Raw genomic sequence first — 22,795 nt, 5'->3', positions numbered from 1 at the left:
TCTTTAATCTTCATAATCCACTTGGCCGATGAATGTTTTGTTTTCCTAATTAAAGAACAAACAATGGATGCGTATCTCGCACACAAGGACACACACTCACAGCGGGAGGCGTTTGACAATCTGACAATTCATGTTGGAGAAAGAGATGAAAAACGTGGATACGGTTCTTAGTGTTTAAACTTTCGGTGCAGACTCACAACGGCAGAGAAACAAATCCTTAGAAGAAAACTATAAATCTGAAAAGAGAGAGTCCCTTTTCTACTTCTATAATTTTCTCCCTTTTATTCTTTATCTTTTTCTGTGTTTTTCGTCTCTTTCTGTCGTCTCCTCTTTGTTGTGCGTACAATGGGAGGGATCAAAAGTTGCTAAGGCAACAAACAGGGAGAAGAAGAGGAAAGAAAAAAAAACTGTCATCCTTATAGAGATGAAGGAATCCTGACGTTCTTCAGCAGAATGAGGAGAAGGGGGGAAGTGGAGGGAGGAGGAGAGACAGAGGGTGTTTATCTGTCCATTAGCAGGCTGTTATTTGAACCTGAAAGGATATGGAGCTGGTAGAAGGGAAGGGAAGACATCAGAGGGATGTCTTCCCTTCCCTTCTGCTCTTCTCAGTGCAACTGCAGGAATACAATATGCAATGGATATGTGCCTACCTGCTGACTAATGTTATACTGTATAAGGCTTGAAATGTCTTTCTGTAGAGTTCTTCTCTTTTAAAGCAACAGTTTATAGAGCTAGGTTTTAAAGGTGGGTTCCTCCATGTTATTGGGAAAAAGGTGCCATTTATGCTGCAGTCGACAATCTAAGTAGACAACTGAAACAACAAAACAGATTTATATTATCTTGAATAACTGAAAATGATTGTAAAATGTAAACTTATAACCTATCTCTATCTATCTAAATAGTATGTTTGAAACCTTCAATTTGAACCAAACAAAATAGGTTACTAAAGGTCTAGGTGTCAAAAGGAATACAAATATACACTGTATGTTAGCTAAATGTAAATGCTACATCATTTTTTTGAAGCTATATGAAGCAAAAAGCAAAAAAAAACCCTCTTCTCTAACATATAAATAGTCAAAAAGACTCGCTTAAACTTTAAAGCCCAAGGAAATGTACATAAATCAATCCATGACACAAAAAACTCCAAATACTGGAGGGAAGGTAGATACAAGATGCCAAAACTATAGCCCAAATTTACTTTATTTATTCATCAGGCAAACTGAATCCAAAGCACTCATGCATTATTTTTCTTTCCTGCGAAAACCTACTGGCAACATTTGGAATTAAACATGCGCTATTTTAAAGTAAAACACCACCTGAACAAACTTTAAGAAAAGGGCAAAATATGTGTTTTGTATAGAGAGCATGACACGCAAAATTAGGAATCAAGTATCTGAATACTGTGGCGAACTTTCTTAGGTGATATTTGTTTTTTATGTTAAAGCCAAAAATGTATATAATTATTGTATGATTGCATAAATAAGACAGCCCAATCAAATACTTTGAGGTTTCTTGCAATAATTATTTGTAAAAGTGCTACAACAAAGATATCTTTTGAAATCAGAAATACGTTATCCTCAGAAGTGCAATATGCTTTACCAGAGGCTGTTTTTAACGGTGTTAAAGCGTTTTAGGGTGGACATCTTCTAATACCAACTCTGCTGCATAAATATGCCCAGCAGGTATGCATACTAACCGAGAAGGACTCCCTGCTATGTTTGTGACACTGCTTGGCAGTTTTAACGTGTGAAGTTCAGACAAAGCAGCAGGCGAACATCCAATTAATGAAGATAGGACGCATATTTGTTGCATCATATTTGTGTTTTTCTACTTTATGATTGGATAATTGTATCATTAACCATATTGCACCGAGGCTTTTTTTTGTTTTGTTCTGTTATTCTGGTGTCTGTTCTGTCACATCTGGTAAACAACGCATGCGTAAATCCAAGTTGCCGTTTGAATATGATGATAAACCCTTCGTCGAGGAGAGCGCTGATAAGCAGGAGGGAGACATGCTGATTGTTTGAAGAATGCTAAAGATACTAAAGTGTGTGAGTCTCTGCGTGCGTCTGTGTGTGCAAGGGATAATGTGACACTAGTTACATGAGCAACAGAAATGACTGTGTGGAATTACAGTGAGCTACTAAAACACACACACACACACACACACACACACACACACACACACACACACACACACACACACACACACACACACACACACACACACACACACACACACACACACACACACACTCACCTACAGCTGCAAACAAGCTGAAACACTCGCACAAACATGGACGCACAGAAAGACACACACTTGCATGCACATCCACTCTTCCGCACTCTACGTGCACACACAGCGCACAGCTCTCGGGGATTTGGAGTTCAAAGGATGCTTTATTTTGAGAACAGCTTTAGGTTAGTCACCCTACATTGGTGACAGACGGAGAAACAGGTTGCAAATATCAAACACTTTACAAGCACTGCGACACGCGCAAACACCCACCCACCTACGCACACACACACGCACGCAGGCTCCCATTCGCACTTCCCTCGTATTTCCTCCGTCTGTCTCTTAATTCCAGGAAACATCTCGCCAAAGGGAGAATGTGTTGTTTAAAATTTGCAAGCTGGCTTCTCCTTCGCCAGCAGCTAATGTCTGATCACAGCTCTTCTGACAGCTTTGTCAAAAACACTAAGAAGTTGCGTTTGGGCTTCATTAACACATAATGTAACATGGCAGGATGCTGGGATTACAGCACATAAGACTCAATATTGTGAAGCGGTAGATCGGCTGGATGCACTTCAGGGGGTGTTTGAGTGGATCTCCATGATCCAATTAGAAAATAAAATAAGCTGGTTGAGAACTGTATTGTTCTGCACTCAAGCAGTTTTTGTCCAATCACAGCACGGCATGGCAGCCCTGCCACACTTTAGACTCCAAAACTAAAACTACAAGAAAAGTATAAGGAATAGATTTAATATGTTTGTTGCTCTAACGTTAGCATGCTTGGGTAATTAGCCCGCTACCTGCCACAAAAAAACTTGCATCAGTTTTAAGGCCAAGGTTAAAGGTTACATTGGAAAAATATGACCAGCGCGCCCACGATGTTTGATCCAGGGTCATTTCACACGTCAGTTAGCGGCGCCATCTTATATGTTAAACATGTTAAAAGTGAAACATACCGTTATTCTGTCATATAAATTTGATGTAAACCAACATGCAGCTTTAGGTCAACCTTTTAGCACAATATAATGTTTACATTGAAGACAACTTCTACAACATGTGTTATACTTATGAGCTATTGTTCTTTTTTTTTTTTTTTTTTTTTTTTTTTTTTTTTTAGCTTGGTAGCTTTGGGCTAAAATATGTCATCAGTTGTTGTCAGGTCAGCAAAATAAAGTGACAAGAAATGAGAAGCTTTCTTTTTGTCTTATCTGTGTCTGAATTTAAGGCTCTGTTGTTCCCTAAACCTTCCACTGATGTCACTGTAAACTACATTTGGTTGGTGCTAAATTGGATCCACCAGAGGAACGCCCAGTCTCTTCACTGCTGTGATGAGCTGTTTCACTGTCAGTCAAGAGGTTCCTAACTCTAACCCTAACCCTAACCCTAACTTTAACCTTAAGCTTAACCTTAACCCTCTCACAACGTAATAAACAATTACCGGCAGAGCCTCCCTCCTGCTGATCCAATCCAGCACCAGCCACTGCGTTTGAGCTGCGTGAGAACAGCGAGCTTAACAGGCACTGTTACTGTTAACAGTAACTAAGGGGCCGAGTGACGGGTTCATAATTGTAATATTGTTCTGTGAAACGATGAAAAATGTACCATGAAGTGCAATTTTTAGGAAGCCAGTAAAGGTTAAATACAGCATCATTTGACATATTGAAAAGTTTTTGTGCTCATTGAAAAATTCTTCTAAAACTGTTAGAGGTGCTTTAGGATGGAAAGTCAGTGCATGCACACACAGCACACACACACACACACACACACACACACACACACACACACACACACACACACACACACACACACACACACACAGGGCAAATAAATGAACAGGCGTTGGCACAGTTTGGTTGCGACACCTGTTTCAAATTTATAATGAGCAGCCAAGGGAGAGGGCCACACACACACACACACACACACACACACACACACACACACACACACACACACACACACACACACACACACACACACACACACACACACACACACACACACACACAAAGTAAAAAACACGCACACACCATCGCTCACACACACTCATCTGGGTCTTGGCGGTGACTTTGCAATGAGTTGCAGGTCAGAGGACAGCTAAGAATAAACAGACCCTGCTGAGTGTATCTGTCGTTCTCTCTCTCAAACACACACACACACACACACACACACACACACACACACACACACACACACACACACACACACACACACACACACACACACACACACACACACACACACACACACACACACACACACACACACACACACACCCTCTGGTTAACAAAAGGTTCAAGAAAGTGAGAGCGAAGGCAGACATACAGCTGACCGAAAACAGAGAGACTCGCAAGCTCTGATGGGAACAATGGAGGGATAAACAAAGGAGCACTATTTGGCTGAACAAAGAGAGAATCAATTAATTCCTGTTGTACATAATGTCAGTCCTGGTAGTGAGTAAAAATAAATGCAGAATGCTTTATATGTGTGTGTGATGCTGAATAAATTATAGAGCACAGTATCCAGCTCTCTTAAGGTCTAAAGTTATCACAAGGCCACTCCACTCGCCTTTTATGTCCAACTGTGATCCAGGGCTTTTGGGAAATGATGTTCCTTATAGCTGACTATATCTCTAAATAATATTACATCACTGGAACGGTAAGTAATATGTTTCAAGGCTGGAGTTCAAACTGCACAGTCCTAGTTTACAAAGCAGACTTCTTTTTTTTTTTTTTTTTAAATGATGATATCATCAGACTTATTTGTTTATTTGACAGAAGCTCCTTCTTACTCCTTTACAGATTGCCTGCAAGTGTTTTCACAGGCTGAGCAGCACTTTTCAAGTAAACCGACCCTTATTTGTAAAATTGCTGGAGTGCCTCTGTAAACACACAATTCTGGAAGCAACTAATTGTTGTATGGGCTCCAGGGAGTAGATAGCTAAAACTTGACCACTAAAACCTTTGATGAATGGAAGCAAAATAAAAAAGCACTTTCTTTGCAGGATTAATGTAGCATCTCATTATTTTCTACAATTAAGAGCACATGACAGTTAGCTGCATCGTCCTTTTCCTTCTCTTCATCAGTCACTTCCTTTTCCTCAGAAAGAACTTCAGCATCTGGCTGGTCTCTCTCAGTCCAGCTTCCTTCTCTGACAATAGAAATGTGCTGCCGCTTAAATGTAGGAAACGGACAGGAAAGGGTGGATAAAACTATTACACAGATTGAACTGTAGGAGGAACAAAAAGGGAGCGGAGGAAGGTGTAGACACTGAGTTATGTCTTGGTTGTGATGCAGATAAATTGCTTTGGCAGTAAGCTCCTATTCTCTGAGTAAAGAGCTGGACAGAGAGGGATGGATGGGAAGTTGAGGAGAAGGATGAAATAAAAGGGTAAGAGAGAGAAGGTGGAGGAAGACGAAGGTGCCAGGTAGAGCGAGAGGAAGGCAAAGAAAAATGGGGGAAAAAAAGTCTGATAGAGCAAATAAGAAAAGGTGAAAGTCATAATGTGGGAAGAAGCAAATGAAGAGGAGCTGAGGTTCGGGAGGGGGGTGGGGGGGGCATCAGATGACAGGGAGGTGAGGGTAGAAGAGGAGGTGAAGAAGGGGAGAAGGAAGACAGAGAAAATTAAAGGTTGACAAATGGATGGAGGGAGAAAAGACAAACGAGCGCAGCAGATTAAAGCGGGTCCACAGCAGTGAGGACGGAAGAGGAAGGAGGTTTGACAAGGGGGTTCAAACGCACAATGATGAAAAGATACTGCAAGAAAAGACCAAAAAATAGAAGCACACAGACTGAATTAGTGGAGGAAAAGGCAAAGGAGGTGAGATGAGAACAAAAAAAGGGATAAATAAATAGAGAGAAAGAGCTTGTGGGATATTGATAATGAGGAAGATTCTCAACCACCTTAAACCCAAAGTCAGGAACTGATTGGACTGCATGGACGGACTGGCTGAAAGGATGCACACAGCACATCGAGGTAATGATGCAGCGCATATGTTAAAGGATGAAATCAAAAATTACAAGGAGAAAAAGGAAAGAAAATGAGGTACAAGCACCAGGCCCATGAACAGAAGGAGCAGATGAGAGATTATGAACGAGGAATGAAAGCAGAGGTGAGGAGAGGAGGGAGAGACAACAGGAGCGATGGATCAATAATCCACAGGGGTTTCCTCTCCCGCGCATCCCTCGCTCCTTTAACATGGAAACGTCAGATTAGGGATCCATGCCCTCTTCTCCCCGGCTGTCACTTCACTCATCCAGCTTTCCCACAGATGCAGCTTCAAAGCTTCTCAGCTTCTCTCCTGCTGCATTTGATCCAAACCATCCACTTCCTCTATTCCACCTGTATCTGAAGGGGTTTATAAAAAAAAAAAATTCTCAGAGGTCGGCCAACATGAGCCAAAAGAAGCAGGTAAATGGAAATTAAGCTCCAGAACAAGATCAAATAAGCTCACCCGATGTCGAGGCTGTGGTAGATGATGAATCACTGTTCATGAGAAAACATTTCAAGCTTTCTGATACTTTGTGTTTGGGATTTTGAGCAATAGTCTTTCCTAAAAGCAGAGTAGTATTCATAGCCTTCAGCTTTCAGGCCCTTCTCCTGTGGAACCAGCTTCCTGTTTAGGTTTGGGAGGAGACACTCTCTATATTTCTAAGATCAGGCTTTAAACTTTCCTTTTTGACAAAGCTTATAGTTAGAACTGTCCATCATTTAGTAATACTATTATAGACCCGGGCTGTTAGGAGACCTCCCATGATGCACTGAGCTCCTCTCCTCTCTCTCTAGCTCATTCTCTATGCATTTATATGACACCATTACATCTCATTAAGTTCATGTCTTCTCTCTTCCATATTTTGTTTATTGTTTGTCGTCTCTCTATATGCAGTTCCTTTCTTTTTCAGGTATCCCTGGCCCCGAGGCTGCATGTCTCTGGCCCCAACAACAGTTCATTTTCATGGATGGCTCTCTCCCCTTATCCCAACCGGTGGAGGCAAATGGCCGTCCGTCTCTGAGCCTGCTTCTTCCTGTTAAAGCTGTTAAGGCAGCTGCAAGCTGTTTCTTGCATGGGAATTGTTGGGTTCCTTTCTATAATGTTGTAAAGTTCTGTTGTAAGAACTTTATTTTGTTTGTTTACTTTGTGTTTGTGTTGGGATTTAGAGCTATATGACTAAAATCTGATTGAAAAAGTTGTATTAATCGAGCAATAATCATGTCTCAAAAAAAAGCACATGGGGAATTTGTGTGCAGGTTATTTAATTTATTTTATATGTATCTATATGCTGTTTCTCTTTTCTATGCTGTTTTTTTCTCTCTCTACTCTGACCCCAAAAGGTCAAGGCAGATGGCCTCTCATCTCTGTGTCTGGTTCTCTCAAAAATTTCTCTGAGTTTTGTTGCTTCATGTGGGAATTGCTGAATTGTTGGGTTCCTTTCTATAATGTCAAAATATATGTTTTAATCTGCTTTATATAACTTTTTCTGCATGCAGTGATTTACATTTCTCTGTCAGTCTTTTGAATATATTAAATCCATTGTGTAACTACTAGAAAACCTAATTATTTCAGTCCACATTACTTCAGCTCTGAGTACATAAGTGCTGCTTGTTGAAAGTGGATGTGTCCTAATCAAAAGATAAGACTCAAATCTATTTAATCTTTAAGTATGATCCTGGAATGATTCTCAGATGCTTCATAAACATAAGTGATGGACTGATAAGCCACATCCAGCAGAGGAAGATGCTCACTGCTGCCAACTGTTCACTCTTGACCCCCAAAGTTACAATCTCTTAGAGATAAAACACACTTTACCGCATGTTCTTTTTAATCCTCTTGTAGCGGGAACACTAACAATAGTTTGAGTTTCAGCTAATCTGATCTGCTGCAGCCTCAGCTCCACTGACATCTGCTTTCTATTTCGCTTCCTATACGGACACTTGAGCAAACTGAGCTGCCAGAGGACAGCCGTAATTCCACAGTTATCATCCATCTCTGCTCTATGGGGCTCCGCCGCACACCCTCTCTGTGACCTCAATGTTCACCAGCAGCAGTGAGCGTATCACTTATAACCCATCATTTCACTGCACACACACACACACACACACACACACACACACACACACACACACACACACACACACACACACACACACACACACACACACACACACACACACACACACACTCGTTACCCTATGTATGTAACGACACTCCGACCTACGGGCTGGGATCAGTTCTTCCTCTAACCTTACACACACATGCACATCCGCACTTGTGAGGACTGTCACCGACATTATACGTTCTCCTGGCCAGTCCTTAACTTTAACCTACAGTTCATTTTAATCATAACCCTAAAGCCAAATCTCAACCCTTAAATGGGCCTTTGAAGCCAAAAATGTCCCGTCAAAAACTTAAAACTGGTTCTGAAAAGAATAGAAGTACAAGAGTAGACACAGACACACAGACACACAGGTCGACACACTCCATTTTCTTAGTCGTTCTCTGTGGGAAAGCCAAAAGTGAACAGGTTTTGAATGGCCTTGCCAACATTTGGCGCCCCAAGACAAACAATCACACACACGCGCACACACACACACACACACACACACACACACACACACACACACACACACACACACACACACACACACACACACACACACACACACACACACACACACACACACACACACACACACACACACACACATCTGTAGTGTTAAACTTGTGAGAATACACTGACATGTTCCCATGTCATAACACATGGCTAACCACAACCCATCTACCTCTAACCTCTGACCTTGTCGATCAATCGGCACCTTAAAGAAGAGGGAAGCGGCTAAAATGTCCTCACCGTGCATGAATGCTCTCACTCCTGCATCTAAAAGTCAGTTTGGACCTCATACATATAGATATAGAAGAGCACACACACACTCTCACACACACACAAACACAGTGCCTGCTTTATAGGCCCCAGGAGGCACTGAGGAAACTGCATTCCCAACCGCTTTATGTATTGGGCAATTTAACACCGCTAACATCAGCATATTAAAAATGCATGCGCCCAAGGACGCAAGATGCAATTTTGTGAGTGTGTATGTGTGCGCACACGTGTGTGCAAGCATTTAATGCAGAGTGGCCTATCTTGAAAACTGTCATTATTACACTGTTATCTAGCTAATAGAGCTATTTATACTGAGAAACACTCGATTAACCAACACAGCTATTTCTGAATAGAAGTCAATCACACAGAGAGGAAATAGAGAAAGAGGACTATTTCACTGATGATCCAAAAATGTGCCAGTCACCCTCTGTTGGAACAGCGGAGAGGAAAATACCACGTATTGTTCAGAGGTGGTTTTAGACTTCCTCAAGTGTAGGTTTACATTAAACGTTGTGAGAGATAACAGCACTGTCTCTGTACTCACATGGTCTCGTCATTCTGAAACTCCAGCTTGCCAGCAGATAGTTCGTAGTCCTCCCCTCCTCTAGCGGTGCTGTCCAGGGTTCGGTAGGGGATGGCCACCAGGCCTCGAGCCCCCGATGTCCTGAGCACCTTCAGCTCCATCACACCTACGCTCTCACTCACCCTCTGACTGGCACTCTCAAAGGTAAAGATGCCTGAGAGAGAAAGAAAAAAAAGAAAAGAAAGCACTTCACTGAGAAGACGTGAAAGATGAGGTTGATAAACACCTACGCTCTCACTCACGAGCTTGCTCTCTGAGGTGTACGGTATATACTGTACAGTGACAGTATAATAGATTACTGCCCACTCTCTCTAGATAAAAGATAATAAGCATCAGGTAAACGCCCACTCTCCACTCATCCTCCTGCACTTTCATTCCCTTTGGATACTATCAAAGTCCTGCACCTAAAAAAGTGGCGACGCTAAGAGGACTGCAACTTCTATCACCTTCTTCGGATACCTTTTTATTGATACACCAGGAGTAGGTGCTGAAGCAAGCCGGTAGAGTCATGTGGACTCAAAAAAGTTGGCTTGGGTGCATCCATTGCTATCCAAACTATATGTTTAAGCATTATTAGAGAACAGGCCTTTAACATCTGCTTTAACTAGCTAGCCAAACCGGCTTCCACTTTCACAGCAGAGGCTGTTGGCTGAGCTTATTAGCTTCCACTTTCTGAGAGGACAGTTTGCAAACTTAACATCATGGTGGTTTTAAATTTAAATTTACTGAAAAGCAACATATACTTAAATAGCTCACAGCTGAAAATCTAACAACCAAGGCTTGTTAAAGAAGGATAAAGTTCCTTGTATCAGTGTTTGCAGGTCAGGCCTGTTCACTTCGAGGCCAGCGGGTCAGATACTAACTTTCTAAATCCCACGAGATTCTGCTTGCACGTCAGGCTGAACCATAGACATATAAGGATGAAAGCAAGTAGTGTGTGCATCTAGAATCATAGATGATCTGCAGTATGTCGGTAACCTTGGTAACAGGATAGCGTGTGGACAGGCGGGATCAGGAAAACCTGGAGTGTTTCTTTTTTATAAAAGTCCCTTAGATGACGGATGCTGTGTTTTGGTGCTATTTATATAAAACTGAATCGAATGAGACAGCATGTGCTGTGCTTAACTGCAACACTATTACACCTGCTGCGCACCTGCCATTCCTCCGGTTAAGTTTTACGCTGCACTCTGAACTGGTGGGCCACAAAGAAACTCACTTTTTCTGAGCTAAAATCAAGCTTTGAAATGTCTTTCTTAAACTTAAAGTTGTGAAAAATGGAACGAATAGACCAACATGTATTTATTTACTTTGCTAGCCTCAACATAAACAGGTGCACTGGCTGCACTTGTCTTATTTACAGATTATTTACCTGCGTGATCATCGTCATAGATGGTCACTGTGGCTGTGTGGTTGTCGCCCAGCACGGCCTTCGGGGTGACGCCGGCATCCAGAGGGGCGGTGCCAATCTCAGGATAGCCAACCACGCGTGGGTTACTGAGGTGGACGTAGAAATACTCGTCCTCCTCAAAGATGTCGTCATCAATCACACCGACTGTGATCTCTGGAAAAAGAAGCGTTTCGTTTGTCACCGAGTTATTGGAGTTAGCTGTCTCCATGCAGAGGAAATCCAATAAACAACGAAGCATTGTTATTTAAGCCGGTCGGCCTCCAGTGCTGCAGATGACCCCTGCTATTTGAGCATCAGTCTCAATGACGTGTTTTTTCAAAATATGTCATAAATGATCACTGTCACTGTTGTTTTTACCTTTGAGGGTCTCTCCTGGCTTGAACAGCAGTGTCCCCTCTGCAAACTCATAATCTGAACCTGCGTTGGCCGTGCCGTCCTCTGTGCGGTAATCCACCTGGGGGAGATGGGAACACAGAGAGATGGAAAGTGGGATGAGGCGAGGGGAGAGAGGGAGCAAAGTGAGCCGTCAAAGATGAAACGGAAGTGAACAGATATGAAAAGGGTAGATAAACACAGAGGGGCAGAGAAAAGGAAGAGGACGGTGGTGAAGAAATAGAAAAGGGGCATTTGGGGAGAGAACAAGAAAAACAGCTTCATTAAACCGAACCCTCTGGTCAGATACAGTCCGATAATAAAGACTTTGAAGATAGTACAACAAAACTTTCCCTGTATCCTGCCCTTTCTCCCCATCTGCCTGTTAATTAACCCCCACCTTCCTACACAGAGGCAAACAAGCGTATCTGCACCATTTTTAAATCAGGTAACCGTGATCAGGATCACTCACACGATACATAAAATAACTCAAATAACCTGTTTGTAGGCAAAGTTGAATCAGTAAGTCAGTGTAGTCAATCTCCTGGCTCTGCTCTATTTTTAGCTCTTCATGAAATGTGTGTAAGTGATAGAGAGATAAACTCATCTTTGAACACATCCATTCAGCTGGCTGATATCACTGAAGAGTATAACACCAAGGCTCGGTGATGTTTCAGACGTTTCTGACATGCAGAGAGCGGATTTCTTAAATGTTACATTAAAATGTGAGAAATAGCTTCTTCATGTGATTATAAAAGCAGAGAAATTATAAAATGATGAGTTTCCTTCAATGTTAGATAGATATGAGTTGCCTGTCAGTGAATGATAAAGCTTGTCTGAGGCTGTTTCACTGTAGGTCCAAATTAATTATGTAACACTCGATTTACGCCTCAATATGACCCCAGTTTTCTAAAATAAAGAATAAGCCAGTTGTACTGTACATAAGGATATATCTTATAAACCTAATACAAACTTATAGCTGCTATAATCAATGACTTTATTTCAATTTAGAGGCTCAAAAGACAGATAAAATGAAAGGTGTTGTTAATGGTAACAAACCCACTGTGATCTGTCACCTCACTATACAAAGCAGTTTAGCATCATTTTAGTATTTTGCTCACTGTTTTGGATTTTCAGTCCAAAACCTTTCAGCTGCAGCAGACAGATGACACGACATGGCTGATATAAAAAAAAAAAAAAAGAAAAAAAAAAAACAGCTTTCTACCTGCCGAGCACCAAACATCAGTCAGACAACGTTAGCAACGAGCTAGTGAAAATATAGGAGCATGAGACTGTCCTCTTCCTAAAAACAACAAGCAACACGACACAACAGTTAGTTTTTAAAGTTAAGCCACATCTAACTGTCTTATAAATAACGATAATGTGGTGTCTCGGAAAATTCACCCAGTTCAGATGAAGTGCATATAATTTTAGTTTTTCCTTGTTAGGAGGAGTTGTTCGATACAACAGTGGACTTGGGTTCAGGAGACTGCTGTTCACTTCCTGTTGCAAACAACAAGTCAAGCCAGTTTTTTAAAACTGCATTTACTGTTGCCATGACAGGGAAGGTTGAATAACGGTGTGTGCAAGAGATTGCGGCTCATTTCCTGTTTCTGAATCAGGACAGTTTTGTAAAATTGCATTTATGGCGAAAAAGGTTACATAACTTTAAGTAGTAACTTCCTTGCAAACGCAAACTATTTTCTTTCTCTGAGCAATAATTTAGGAAGCACTCTCGTAGGTTGTTTTTTAGTGTGGGAGCAAAACGACCAACAGTATGTGGAGCAATCAGCAGCTAAGGAGCCACATATTCCCCTCAGGAGTCGGTGGAGTGCAAAACAGAGTTAAAAGGGAGTGAATATTAAACTTGCATTCATCAGGTAGCCTGAAACATGACTTTAAATGGATGCTAATGTTTCTCTGAGCCACTAGATTTGTAAATAAGCATCTGTTTGTTACCAAGTTTGCCATCTTAACTTAAAATGGGATAATATATCAAGTTTGCTTCCACTGCCCAAAAGTGGCCCATAAATCTGTTCGCGAGAGTCTGTTAGCTAGACATTCAATAACATTAAGAAGCATGTTTTTTCACATATAAAAGGCTCAGATAGCACTCGAGAACTGTAAATAGATACTTGGAAGTTTCAACAACTTCGTCATCAAATACAAGTGTTCTGACGAATCCTGTTATGCGAAAATAATATATATTTTGTCTGTGTAGCGCTGCTCTGTCACCGTGCTGGAGAGCCTGTGGGTGGGCTAAAACAGGCCACTTCACTTCACAAAATCTCCCTTCAGTAGATGGCAGACCGAGGCCATGCCATTATCATACCTCTTCAGACAACAACGCTCTTTTATTATGGTTTCAGTTGTGTACAAGGAGAAGAAAAGAGGAGACACAGCCTTTGCACCAGCCACTGTAGTGATAGTGGGCAGATCAGATACCATTCGACTGATAGAGAATATGTGCGGGAGACTCTCTCATTCAGGGAGATCTCTTATTCACAGCATCCGGCTCACATGAAGCCCGAGATCAATGAATCTTTGCAAGAGGATATGTGTTTTCTTTGAGTTGCAACCTGTTTTCTCTCGTGTCTCCCAGCACTCTTCTATTCTCCTCCTCTCTCCTTTTACCAACATCCAACCACAAAACACAACAAGGACACTCAGAGCCTACCGAGGCGAGAACAGGTCAAGACCAGGAAAGTGCCAGAGATGTGAGGGAAATCAGTCCAGAGAAGATTCTCTTGGCTTATTTCCCTCAAACAGACATGCAAGTTTTTTCATCTTTAGTCTGCTTTTTCAGTTATCCAACACACACACACACACACACACACACACACACACACACACACACACACACACACACACACACACACACACACACACACACACACACACACACACCTTGACTGTAATTCCAGGGTCTCCTCCGTGTTTGGCAACCGTCAGTTTCAGGGAGCCACAGTTTTCAAAGCACTGGTACAAAGGGGGTTCAAACTCCATCCTGACGGTGTGAGGGTCGTCCTCCTGGGCCTGGGTCTCATTGCTGCTCACCACCTGGAATAAAACACACACACACACACACACAGTCAGGTGCAATGTGTTCTCAACGCCATAATATTAGGTTAAATGGGCACAGAGGGGAACATTGCATGTTTTCACCTTGCGGGCCTGGTCTGCCGCGTGCTTCTTCAGGATGTTGCCTGCTCCGATCATCATCCTGGTTGCCTGGATACGGTAGAACGCTCTGCTCTTTTGCTGCTGCATCAGGACCTGATCAACGAAACCAATCAATAAGTAAACCGATTCATGTTGTTCATGAAATTTGACCAGTCCCGATTAGTCTGACTTTCATTAAATCTTTCACTTTTACAGCGACAGCTACCATTTGAAGGTTTGGCAGTGGATCTCTCTTGGGACGCTCTTTTTACATCTCCAAGGAAGAGTTAAAAATCAGGGTCAAAGGTCAGCTAAAGATTCACTGAGCTACTTAAAGACAATTTAAAAGTGTGGAGTAGTTGGAATAAGATCCGATATTTGAAGGGTTTTAACTTTTTGACAGCGATATTGCCAAGACAGACAAAATAAAAGAGTATAATAGTAGAAAAAACACTAACAATGAATAATTGAACTTTCTTTATGTCGGTATTTACCACTTTGTAAAGCACCAAACATTAATTTCTGTCTCTCTTAGCTGCAAACTTTCAATCTAATGAGGTTTATCAATCTATATGTAGTGATTTCAACACAAATGTATGGCTGAATAGTAATGTATTATTCCAACAATCCACCAAATTGAAAATGAACAAATTGGCCACTGTAGCTATGCAGTTTATTAGATTAAATGATCTCAAAGCTGAAAACACTGCTATCTATTCAAATTTAAAGGAAGCGAGTTGGCAGTTTTACCATCGAAGCTTTATAAAATCTGCAATTCTTTGGATGGAAGGAATCAGTAATTGTCAATTTGGTCCAAAACCTGATTTGTTTTTTGCTGAGCAAGTTTGCCCGGCTCCATTTCCCCTGAAAACTATTTAATTTTTCATTCAGTGACTCATTATGACCATAAGAACTTTAATTTACCCAGTTGAGTTTAATCTACAGGGCAGCTGTCATTCTTATTTATGGCACAGTGCTCAAGGAGAAGCTGCAGGGGGAGGGAGGCTTGAGTGCAAACAAACATCTGGGAGCTACCCAGTGCACTTTCAGCCTGCCAAACTCCTTTCCTTCCCTCCTTCACTGCCGAGACTGAAGACTCTGAAGAAATGAGCTGGAGAGAGGGAAAGGGAAGCTAGAGGGGAGAGCAGAAAGAGAGAGCTGTGGAGACTTGGACACCTTCTACAGTTGAAATGTGTGCAAGGAATCCTTAATGTGCCAATTAAATGATTACTATTCATAAGATTTGTACTTTCAAGAAAATTGTAAATAACTTACAACAGAGAGATGTGTGTGTCTGTGTATGACTGCCATCTATTTGTAGAACAAATTAACCGACGAGTCGAACAAACTGTCGACTGACACTCAACTAAACTAATGCCAAATTTAGCCAAAAGTTAAATTTTGAACAAAGCACCACGTTTAATTGCTTATAGGTATCTATTAATAAATCACAAATCTAAAGTCTCCCAAAAAAAAATCTAACTTAAGATCTACTTGCGTGCTTTAGCAGAGCGTTTGGCTGCATCTCGATTTATGAGATATGGCTTAAAGCTCAGAGAGAAAGGCAGCAAGGTGACCTCAAGTTCATTTTTTTTTGGTCACCCTTTGGTCAAGAACAAGCTTTCACGCTCATAAATCTAACATTCATGTGACTCACCGGGCAAAAAATCACTTGGATGCCAGCAGGGTTGCACGCTATAGTGCTGTCAATCAAGTCAACTGGCACCTTCCACGCTGCAGACTAGTGGTTCAGTCAGCACATGACAAAAACTCAATTTCACTGTGCGTGAAGTCTGACAGAGACTCAGAAGAAGTGCGGCGCAAGTTGATACACAACCAATTTAATTAATTTCTCTATAATGTTGTTTATGGTTGGTGCAAATTTGTTGTTGGGTTTCCATTTTCTAGAAATAATGATTACATTAGAAGACATGAATGAACTTAATTTCTATTACTAAAGTAATTATGCAGTAATGAAAATGTGAATTAATTGCTAAACAGCTCTGAAGTTTCTTTGGAACATCATTAATTATTTTTCTCAATAACAACTGCGTTCTGCCACCTCCAAAAACAGTTCCCCCTGCTACAGTATCACCTGAAACACCTTGTTTACAGCTGAACGTGTCAGAGTGTCAACTCGGTGTCACCCTCAGAGGAGTACCATGTGAAATGTGATGCACAATGACTTGTTTGCTACCATGTTTGGGTTTGAGTTCAGCAATTGAGTCAAGAAACTGTAAGTCAACATTTCAAAGAACAAAGTTGGAAAGTGGAGACAGAGCGAACAAGCATTGTGTCGGTTCAGGCACGTCACCTGCTTCATTTATACATCACCATTGGGCTGCCATCGTCAGCTGCTCGTCACTTCATTAACTGACACTTTTCACAGCCTAAGCTGATGATATGCTGATTTTCACACTGTGTGCTTTACACTAAGGTCTTTTGTGCGACGGTGGATCAAAAAGTTCAGAGACTGCTTCTGTTGCATGTGAATGAAGCACTGCAACTTGAAGTACACAGAGCAGGGGGAAGCGATAACTTTCGTGGGTAACTATTCCAAGTTATATTGATTGATCAACATCCGCACCCGAGTTACACACATTTTTGTGACCAGTGGAAAATGCGCATTTGCAATGTCACAATGGGACTTGGGTTCTCCTACAAGACAACATGCCAGCACAACAGTGTGTTGAAACGTTTCTTGCCCTCGTCAACACAATTGTAGCTCCTCGCCACCATTACTCACCGGATTTGTTTCCCTGCAACTTCTTTCTGTTTTTGTAAATGGTGAAATTGCAATGCACACATACCAGTGGTCACGAAAACATGTGTAACTCAGGTGCTGATGAGGACTAATAGGTGTATTTTTCAGCAGATCCGGGCTGGCTGTTTTCCTGTGCCTCAAGTCTTTATGCTAAGTTAAACTAACACACCACAGGTCATCGAAAATATAAACCCTAATATTAAAATGCTGACACAGCTAATGGGATTGCGTCTTGCTAACCTGATAGTTGGCCATCTCAATCAGCTGCTCCATGTCTTTATCCGGGTGCCTCTGCTTCAGCTCCTTCAGCGACCTCGCCATGTCCCTCCTGGCCTCATCCTCCTCATCTTTCGCTCCTCCCTCCTCCATCATTCCTTTGTCCATCCCGCTGTGACAGTTCAGTGCTATCTGACCATCCAGCTCCAGCATATCCATCTTGGTAAAGCCCCCTGGACCCAGTGCTCCTCCCCCGCCACCTCCGTCAAGGCCTCCTAACCCTCCATCGGCCCCTCCCTCTGTCTCGATGATGATTCCATGGTTCTTGTCGGCACGGTAACGCTTGCGGACGTACTTGTAGATGAGGAGGCGACGGTCAGCCACCCAGGCCTGGACCACGCAGAGGGGGAAGAAGAGGAAGGTCAGCACCGCCTCCCATACCTAAAAAAAAAAAGAAGAGACGGGGTTAATGGACACTTTTTACCCTCCTTTTTACTCCCTTCTTCTTTTCCAGCGGTCTCTTTCTCCAAACTTTGCTTCTTCAATAGCTCTCACGTAAGTCTGTCCTCACCTCCACCTCTCCAGGGGAAAAGACATTCAGAATCAGGTAGAGCCAGATGTAGGCGAAGATACTCCAGGCTGCCGTGACAAAAAACACCCGAAGGTGTTTGATTTTGCGCGTCTCTCCGTCAGGAACCACGTACACACACAGGGCGATGATGACGAACATGTTGAAGGCAGCGCTGCCCACAATGGTGCTGGGACCTAGAGAGCCGGCCTCGAAACCGTGACCGCACACCTACAGACGGGGTGAAAATCAGATTACCATGTTCCCATTACACTCTGTATCAGATTATCTAATGTGTAGCCACCCGGCTCATAATGTACCGACCTCAATAACAGACAGCAATATCTCGGGAGCGCTAGAACCCAAGGCCATCAGAGTGAGATTAGAAACGGTCTCATTCCAGATTCTGACCGTGGCCGTGGTGGTCTCACCGTTCGGTCGCTTTATGGTGATCTCCTTCTCCTGGGAGGTTATGACCTGGAGAGGAGAGGAGAGGAGAGGAGAGGAGAGGAGAGGAGAGGAGAGGAGAGGATGGGGTTAACTTTTTATTCAAAGATTTTACAAAGATGCCATAGAGCTGTTGAACATGTGTTTTGTAGAATAGGAAAAGTATAATGCTGCATCTGAAATAGGTGACCTCTATCTACCTCTATAGATGACATGAATCGGTCCGCGATGATGCTCATGCCCAAGAACATGTAGATGAGTGCTACGAAGTACACGATGGCCCGCGCCACTTTATCCCCCACAGAGGGGTTCTGAGGGTTCCACACAGGAAGTACCACTCCTGAAATTAAACACAAAAAAATAAAGGGAAAAAATGAATTTTTCAGGAAAGGATCATAAGCAATATTTGGTTGCAACAATTTTGTGTTATAAAATCAATCGTTTCTGCCTGTCTAATCTTATAAAGCCTGCCACTGTGGGCGTTTTGTAAAAATATCAGTGATAAGGTGGGAAATTTCCCACATGGTCCCACTGGTATTTACTGAAACTACAAAAACTTACTGGAATTTATTGAGGTGTTCTAGATTCAGGGCAGCAAATTGGCACAGTCAGCAGATACCTCACCGGTGGTATGTTTTTGCCCATCTGGCAATGACACCATGCCACTTTTGTATGATGTGGGTGAGTTATAGCTATTCTGCTGACACTGTTCAACTTTAAATAGTGGTTTAGCACCTGGTAAATTAATCCCCTCCCTGCTATTTGCAGAGCCTCTGGATGGACCACACAGAATGGGCTGGAAGCATATATTGCACGAAATGCCAAGAGGTTATGCTATTTCTGAGTTAAAGACTCTTCAGACTGATATACTGCTACCACATGAGGAATACTGTATATAATAAGCTGTAAAGTATGATATTTTAGCCAGCCAACATAGAAACATAATGCCTGTCACAAACAGCTAAATATCAATTTTATTTATAAACTATAGTCTATTTTTCTGTGCATAATCCCTCAGATCTATAAATCCTGAATGGATAATGCAACCAGGACAATGAAGACTTATTAAATCTGCAGGATACAAATGGTGAGAGAAGCGATAAACACATTAATGCAGTCAAGCATTATAATTTAATACATCTACTGTGTCCATTATAAACTAAATATAACAACCATGAATTCTATGCTTCATCATTATTTATTACACAAGAGGAAACTGGATTTATTGAATGAGCCACTTTAGAAAGCAAATACTGTCAACGGGACCATTTGAAAGTGGAAGACAAATAATATTGGTATTGTCTGAAAACTGTTGAATATCAGTGGGGAACTGATCTAAAACATTATGTTCAACTGTTATAAAATGCTCATGAAACCAAACCAGAGGCTCAGCCCTTTGTCTTATCGCTGAAAGGTTTTAGCACAGAAATCTATATAATCACGTTAATCCCTCCCTATCCGCATTAAACTGCAGTTTTCTCCCAGATGAAACCAACCCACCTTCCTGACAGGGGTCTCCAAGAGCCGAACAGTTTTTATCTGAAGAACCTGCGTGGACCGATCCGGGGCATGACAGCAACACAAGGACAGAGAGGAGGAAGACGAGCAGCGAGGCGGAAGAGGAGGAGGAGGAGGAGCGGGATGGGTGGAGGAAGGTGAAAGGCTCAGACATGGCTGCAGGAGCCATTTCTGCTGATGCAGCCGGGCCTTCACTGGATTCTACTGAGTTCTACCGGGTCAGCTCAGAGTGGGGTGACGTCCAAAACCTGGAGGAAGAAAGAGAGAGGGTGGAGGGATTATTTCATGTTTAAATGGCACCACTCACGTTTACATGAAGTGTTTCTGTTCATTTAATTGTATATAAAATCACCTACTACTGCGTTTCTATCAGCTTTAAGTGTCTTTAATTAAGGCGTGCGAAAAGTGATCAAATTTATAGTTAACAGCACAAGGGTGAGGAACAACATATCACTAGAAAAAGCCTGTATCTGTGACAAAAACTACATTCCTTAAGTTTAATAGAACTCAACAGAACATGATTTCAAAGTGCTCTATGGTGGTTTTGAACAAATATAATGAATAAAAAAGCATTAATGAAAGGTCCTTGCTTAAAAACAGTTTAAGAAACGTCTGGTCTGTAGAGAGGCTTAGACTTACAGTGTATTAAACAAGAGGCCAAACGTATTTGTCCATGTCTGCTTCATAGTTTAATGCTTGATAACACCTTTTATTGATGTGTTTACACATTGTGCCTCTAAGTGGTCCTCCAAAAAAAAAAAAATCAATCTACACGTGTTTAAGGTCTGTATTGTCTTCCAGTCTTCGCCATGAAAGAAGTGCTTTCTGAGAGGGAAAACAAAAATCCCTGATGCTCTACAGTTCATGAATATTTTGGTGTGAGTGCAAGTTGAAGGTGACTGTTGATATTTTTAGCTTGAGGCTTTGTCTCATCAGAACAGTGAACATAGCTACTTAGCACAAACTGCAACATTAAAAGGAGGTTTAAAATTGATTTTTTTAGTGCTCCTTCCCACCGTTCCCAAGTGGTAATGATAGCTTCTAGTCTTTCATGTGTGGCTCTGCACACAAGTCATTATAGATCACTGTAGGTGTGTGCAGACAGCTGTAATGCTGCTTTTTACATCATGTTTCATGTTTGGCAGCAAACGTAGGCTAAGCTGTGAACAAGCAGTCGACAGCAGAGATGGAACAGGAATGTGTTTTATTTTTTTCTTCAGAGTTAATGCGATGTGAGTGAAAGTGCAGGAAGAAAAAAAAAAGTTAGAGAAACAGTTTGAACTGGCAGTGTAAGGTCAAATCACACAGCGAACAGACACAGTTACACACACACAAACAACGGGTCAGTCAGCCTTGTAGCGCAGAGGTAGCTGACCTTGTAATGACATACTCTCAAACGCACACACACACACGCGCACACACACACACACACACACACACACACACACACACACACACACACACACACACACACACACACACACACACACTCTCACACACACACACACACACACACACACACACACACACTCTCTCTCTCTCTGTCACACACACACACACACACACACACACACACACACACACACACACACACACACACACACACACACACACACACACACGCACACGCACACGCACACGCACAGGCACAGGCACACAGGCACACACAGTTAGTCATCTGTCGTGGCATTAGCGTTGAGTTGCTGACCCTGTCTTCATCTATCTTCCAAGGTCTTGCTGCTCTGACAACAACCTGTCACTTCAGTACTCGAGTCACTTCTCTCCTCCGCCGTCTACACTGCCTCCCTCCTCTGCCTCCCTCCTGCCTTCGGTCTCCCTCTAATTTTCTGCCTTTTTAAGCCAAAAACTTCAGTCCTATCACAGGTAGCTACTGGACAAAAAGTGACAAAAGTGTGCATCTGTGTACACAGATGTGTCGAATAAGTGGAGTTTTCTTTTAAGGTTTACATAATTTTCTCTTTTATATTATGCTTTTGTGTTACAATACACACACAGTTAACCTACAAACCTCAGGGCCCCCGAGAGTCTTTTGCTCTGGGGCAGTCCCTGCTCTGCCCGTTATTAAACCAGTTTCAGTGTTTTTGTAACTCACTCCACATCATGAACAGCACAAAAGAGACAAAGAGAAAATGTAATCCCAACTCAAAGTCCACTTACTGACTTCTGTTGGAGCTTTTAACTGTCGACATGGTCCTTGTCGGAGCGCTGCCAATACAGCTTTGTGTACAGAAAGTGAACCATGCGTAGAGATTGTTTTAAGGTCAAGAATAAGCAGGTAAACCCTAAACAATGGATGAAATTTAGTTTTTACACTTTTTGCTTTGGTTATCCTAATGCTGCATCACCAGTGGGAAAACTCCCATTTTTATGTTCATCATGGGGTGATCAGTGATAAAGAATAAAATCAATGACCTTTTGAAATTGTAATCATCATCGCATGAATGTACAAACTCAATTATCATTAACAGACACTGATGCTGCTAAAAAAAAACTTAAAAAAAACTTGAAATGATCACATTCCCCTTTATTCAACATTATCACTCCGCTTTCTACTTCTTTCTTTCGTCTGCTTCATTAAATCTCCGGTTTTCGGTCTCTCTCTCTCCCTCCATCCTTCCCATCATCT

At 42.0% G+C, this 22,795-nt stretch overlaps 1 protein-coding gene across 2 annotated transcripts in view; it reads right to left on the bottom strand.

Annotated features, from left to right (window-relative positions):
• LOC138631811 (sodium/calcium exchanger 1-like) overlaps positions 1–22,795 on the bottom strand; it is a 101,304-nt gene that overhangs the window by 37,436 nt on the left and 41,073 nt on the right. For both annotated transcript variants that reach the window (XM_069717006.1, XM_069717007.1), the window contains exons 2-11: positions 20,131–20,396; positions 18,831–18,970; positions 18,508–18,660; positions 18,187–18,414; positions 17,640–18,056; positions 14,639–14,749; positions 14,381–14,533; positions 11,459–11,555; positions 11,063–11,254; positions 9,655–9,847 (exon numbers count right to left, since the gene is read on the bottom strand). In XM_069717006.1, the coding sequence (XP_069573107.1) occupies positions 9,655–9,847; positions 11,063–11,254; positions 11,459–11,555; positions 14,381–14,533; positions 14,639–14,749; positions 17,640–18,056; positions 18,187–18,414; positions 18,508–18,660; positions 18,831–18,970; positions 20,131–20,317 (1,871 nt within the window). In that variant the 5' untranslated portion in view covers positions 20,318–20,396. The remainder of the gene's footprint in view (positions 1–9,654; positions 9,848–11,062; positions 11,255–11,458; positions 11,556–14,380; positions 14,534–14,638; positions 14,750–17,639; positions 18,057–18,186; positions 18,415–18,507; positions 18,661–18,830; positions 18,971–20,130; positions 20,397–22,795) is intronic.

This window comes from Brachyistius frenatus, unplaced genomic scaffold, assembly GCF_029030835.1.
Source record: "Brachyistius frenatus isolate BFR_SWC_R1_liver_20210118 unplaced genomic scaffold, ASM2903083v1 Contig_166, whole genome shotgun sequence".
Taxonomy (NCBI): Eukaryota; Metazoa; Chordata; class Actinopteri; family Embiotocidae; genus Brachyistius; species Brachyistius frenatus.
Note: the sequence above shows the minus strand (reverse complement) of the source record. Positions and strands in the feature narration are given on the sequence as shown.